Source organism: Gavialis gangeticus, unplaced genomic scaffold (assembly GCF_001723915.1).
Source record: "Gavialis gangeticus isolate Ggan-Ray unplaced genomic scaffold, GavGan_comp1, whole genome shotgun sequence".
NCBI classification, from domain to species: Eukaryota; Metazoa; Chordata; order Crocodylia; family Gavialidae; genus Gavialis; species Gavialis gangeticus.
The window spans coordinates 13,162,931-13,167,136 of NW_017729029.1; the positions used below are offsets into that span (position 1 = coordinate 13,162,931).

Here is a 4,206-nt window from a genome sequence, read left to right on the forward strand (position 1 = left end):
GGGGGGGGGGGGGGGGGGCCTCCTTTCCCTCTGACAAAGCAAGGAGTGGGTGCATCTATGTTACCACGGATGCTGTTCCCTGTGGGGCACCCGGGGCGGGGAGGGGGTGTGAGGCCAGGCAGCAGGGAGGTGGGGGCTACCGCACTGCACAGCATCACTCATGGCTGCTCTGGGTCCAATCCTGCTGTCCCTCAGAGCAGCTTGGGGGCTGCCCTGCATTACACGTGTCGGTCATCTCCATTGCGAGGCTGGAGGGGAAGCATCCAGAACTGGCTGGCAGCAAGGGGCTGTGATGGCACAGGCTGGACTCAGTGCCCCCCCCCACCCCAGGCTCCCATGTTCACACGGGCTGTGCAGAGCAGGCTGGGGTGGTGTCCTACCTGCTTGGAGACATCGGTGAGGAGGTCCGGCGAGGAGCGGCACTGCCTCTCACTGTAGCGGGCGGCGCAGTGCTTCCTGCAGAGCCGAGAGGCACACGTCAGGCACACGGGTACCCCACCACCCCTGCCCTGCTGCCCTGACCACCCCCCGGTACCTCTCAAAGGGCAGGCTCCGTAGCTTCCCTTTGCTCCCGTTCTCCAGCAGCTGCCGCTGGGTTCTCCCGCTGCCAGAGAAAGCATGCGTGAGCAAACCCTGCAGGCCCTGGCACAGCAATAACCTCAGGTCACAGGCTGCCGGCCAAGACAGGAGCCGATGGAGGTAGAGCTTGGCCGTTGCAGTGGCAGGGGGGGGAGAGCCACACCAGTGCATGCCCCATTTTGGATGCCCTGCTCCACCCAACCTTTAAAAACAGCTGCCTGGCAAAGCCAGTGGTCTTTCAAGTCCAGCAGCACTGAGGGAGTCGCCTTCAGGGCTCATTATCATCTCCCTGATTCCTGCTAAACTCTTCATCCGTGGGTGTTAATGACACCCCTCTCTTCTTTGTAATGGTCTTGATGTGCCCCGTATCCAGCTGGCCTTTGTTCTGCCCTTCCGCTGTCTGCTGGCTCCTCCTGGTCACACCACTCCTATTTCACAGCCCTGCAGGCTGTTTTTAACCCATGCCAATGACATCCCAGTGGTTTTTGCTGCAAGCCTAACTGGAAACCTGCCGCCCTAGGCCTTTGGGGTGTTAGTAAAGCTTTTAGTTTCTTCTTACTCAGAGGAAAAAAATGTGCATTGTGTTACATAGGGTAATGCACCTCACCAGCTGCACCCCCCCCCTCCCCCCCAGCACCTTTGCAAAATCCTAGGTCCACCCCTGGAGATGGGCTATGGCCCCATGGGAAGGCCAAGGTGGGTCTCACTGGCTTCCTCCCACAGGTGCGCGCCCCTCACGCGTTGTCTGCCCTCAAGGGTGTCCCAGAGCTCGCGGGACCCAGCCGCGGCAGTCACCTGTAGCGGAAGCTGGAGCCCTTGCTGCAGAGCAGCGCCTTGGGCTTGGACTTGGGCTCCTCGGAGAGCCGGAAGAAGGCATGGTACTCGACGCACGTCTTCCAGAAGGCCTTGCAGGTGTCCCGGCTGGCCATGCTGAACTCCAGCGTGTCCTTGCACAGCGCCTGCGGGGAACATGTGTGTGACACATGGGGCAGCGCATGGCAAGTGGCTGGAAACCACTGCCCCGAAGTGTCCAGGCTGGCCCTGGCTGGCATCAGGGGGTAGCCAGGGCTGCATGGCATGGCAGGCTGGGCTCATCCAAGCTCCCACACCTCAGAGCATCCTGAGGCAGGGAGAGGAGACCTCACCCTGCAGCTGAGGACCCTGGGGGCAGCATGGCATGACTTCTGTAGCAGAGTCCATGGAGGCCCAGCCCCGCAGTGCCCTGCTACTCACGGCGACATTGGCATGCAGCTTGATGAGGAAATGCTTCCGCTTGAAGCTCAGCTTCCGGATTTTGGCCCAGTTGAAGGTGTTGATCTTGGTGTTGCCCTGCAATGGCAGAGCCCCAGTTACCAGGGCTCCAAGGGCCCCAGCACCCTCCCAGCAGGCTCTGAATGCCCCTGCTGGCATCAGGCTGGTTCCCAGCTGGGTATTTGCACCCCTCCAGCGCCTGTGAGGGAGGCAGGCGGGGCAGGGACAAGCAGGGGGCAAATGCTGGGTCTGCTGAGTGCTCAGGACCTGACCCAAGGACCACTTCACTGATGCAAAGACGACTCCCCGCGCTCCATTAATTGCAGTGGGCTCTGCCCCAAGCCCCTGGGTGCAGGATCAGACCTTCGTAGTGTCAGGATGCTCTTGTCCCAGCCAGCTGGGCAAGTGATTTAATGTTCAGCTCCCACCTGCTGCATGCATGCCTTTACTTAAGACCATTGCCATGGACTGGCTCAGCCCCTGGGGCCCAGTCTCCTGTGTCACAGCGCGGCAGAGAGCGGATGCTGAACGGGAGAATAAACTGACTGTCCCAACTGGCGTGCTCTTTGCCATTAGGTGTTTTGTAAACCCTCCTCATGCATCTCCTTTCTGAACAGACCAGGCCTGGCCTCCTTAGTGTCGCCACATAGGGATGCCCCTCCATCCCCTTCTTCACCCCTCTTGCCCTTCTCTGGAGCATCACTATGTCCCACGCTGCATCTGCACCCAGAACTGTGCACAAAACTGGTGTCGCCACATGTGGAAACCCACACCAGGCCTGTGCGCTTCCACACTTGGATGGCACGGAGTCATTTGTACGCCAATAAGGAGCATGTGCCTTCACTTAGGCTCTGGCTAAGCGGTGCTAATTAGTAACAGGGCGCCAATAATGATGGTGTGTCACTGGGTGCAAGACACCTCACAGTCCCGGGGCTGGACCACGCAGCGACCGCAGGAGCCTGTAGTTACGCTGCAAATACATCCTGATTATAGCGTGCCCAAGCTGCCTGGGCACGAGGTGGCTATTTTTGCTGGAAGATTACACGGTGCGTGTGAGCAGAGCAGCCCCGCGACACGCAGGCCTGACAGAGCGACACCAGCGTTTACAAGGGACAAACAGAGATCCCAAAGTGGAGCCAACCCACAGCCGCAGGCCGCTGTGGCCGGAGAGGCAGAGGCTGGCATGTCAGGCCAGCGCGCGTGTGGGTGGCATGTAGAGCAGTGGCAGCAGGCCAGCAGCAAGCAGACGTGTGGAGCAGGGAGCCTGGCAGTCAGCGCCAGTGCAGCCAAGCGGTAGAACCAGACCTAGGCCTGGAAGGGGCTCCAGGGTAGGGTGGGATCCAGGACACACGTGGCTGCCAAGGCCTGGGAGCACGTTGCGGGGAGAGGGAGGGTGCTGTCCTTACCCGCAGCACCAGGACCCCCATGTGTGTGACAGCCAGGTTGATCTGCGTCCCTTCCCCATCACTGGCCGGGTGAGGTCGGATCCCATAGGAGTCCAGCTTCCGGGCTATGTCCAGCAGCTGGATGTCGGACTCAGCTGGCGTCTTCCCCCTGGGCGAGGAAGAGGTGGGTGATAAGGGTGGTACATGCTAATTGTCAGAACACACGCACAAGCAAGGGAGTATACACTTACACATGCATGCATACACACATATGCATATACACACATTTGTACATATACATGTGCGTATGCACGTGTGCATATACAGACATGCATGCATGCACACATGTGCATATACATACACACATACTTGCATGCACGTACATGTACTTGCATAGCTATAGTGTGTGTGTACACATACATACACACTTGTGCAGATATGTGTGTGTGTATAAAATATTCATATTTTCATAGCTTGTCAGGGGCTGGAAGGGACCTCAGAAGATCATGGGGTCCAGCCCCCTGCACCGAGCAGGAAAGACAACTGGGGTCAGGTGACCCCGAGCAAGGTGACTGTCTAGTCTCCTCTTCAAGTTTTCCAGGGTGAGATATTATATATATAAATAGAGAGAGAGAGAGCAAGAGAGAGAGACACACACATAGATAGATAGAGCTATATAGAGCTACACCTGTGTGTGTGTGTGTGTAGTGTATATACTCTCTCTCTATATATGTGTGTGTGTGTGTGTGTTTATGTATCTATGTGTATATGTATATCTAGCTATATAGCTAGCTGTCTATATATGGGTGTGTGTCTCTCTCTTTCTTTAGATATAGATATCTATTTCACCCTGGAAATCTTCAAGAGGAAACTAGACAGTCACTTTACTCTGGTCACCTGACCCCAGGTGTCTTTCCTGCTTGGTGCAGGGGCTGGACACACACACACACACACACACACACACACACACACACACACACACCCATCCTTA

The 4,206-nt window shown here is 57.3% G+C and overlaps 1 protein-coding gene across 1 annotated transcript in view; it reads right to left on the reverse strand.

Moving 5' to 3' along the window:
* Positions 1–4,206, reverse strand: part of FRMD7 (FERM domain containing 7) — a 17,653-nt gene that overhangs the window by 3,381 nt on the left and 10,066 nt on the right. The window contains exons 7-11 of the mRNA XM_019521288.1: positions 3,237–3,384; positions 1,813–1,908; positions 1,375–1,538; positions 536–604; positions 381–456 (exon numbers count right to left, since the gene is read on the reverse strand). Coding sequence (XP_019376833.1) covers positions 381–456; positions 536–604; positions 1,375–1,538; positions 1,813–1,908; positions 3,237–3,384 — 553 coding nt within the window. The remainder of the gene's footprint in view (positions 1–380; positions 457–535; positions 605–1,374; positions 1,539–1,812; positions 1,909–3,236; positions 3,385–4,206) is intronic.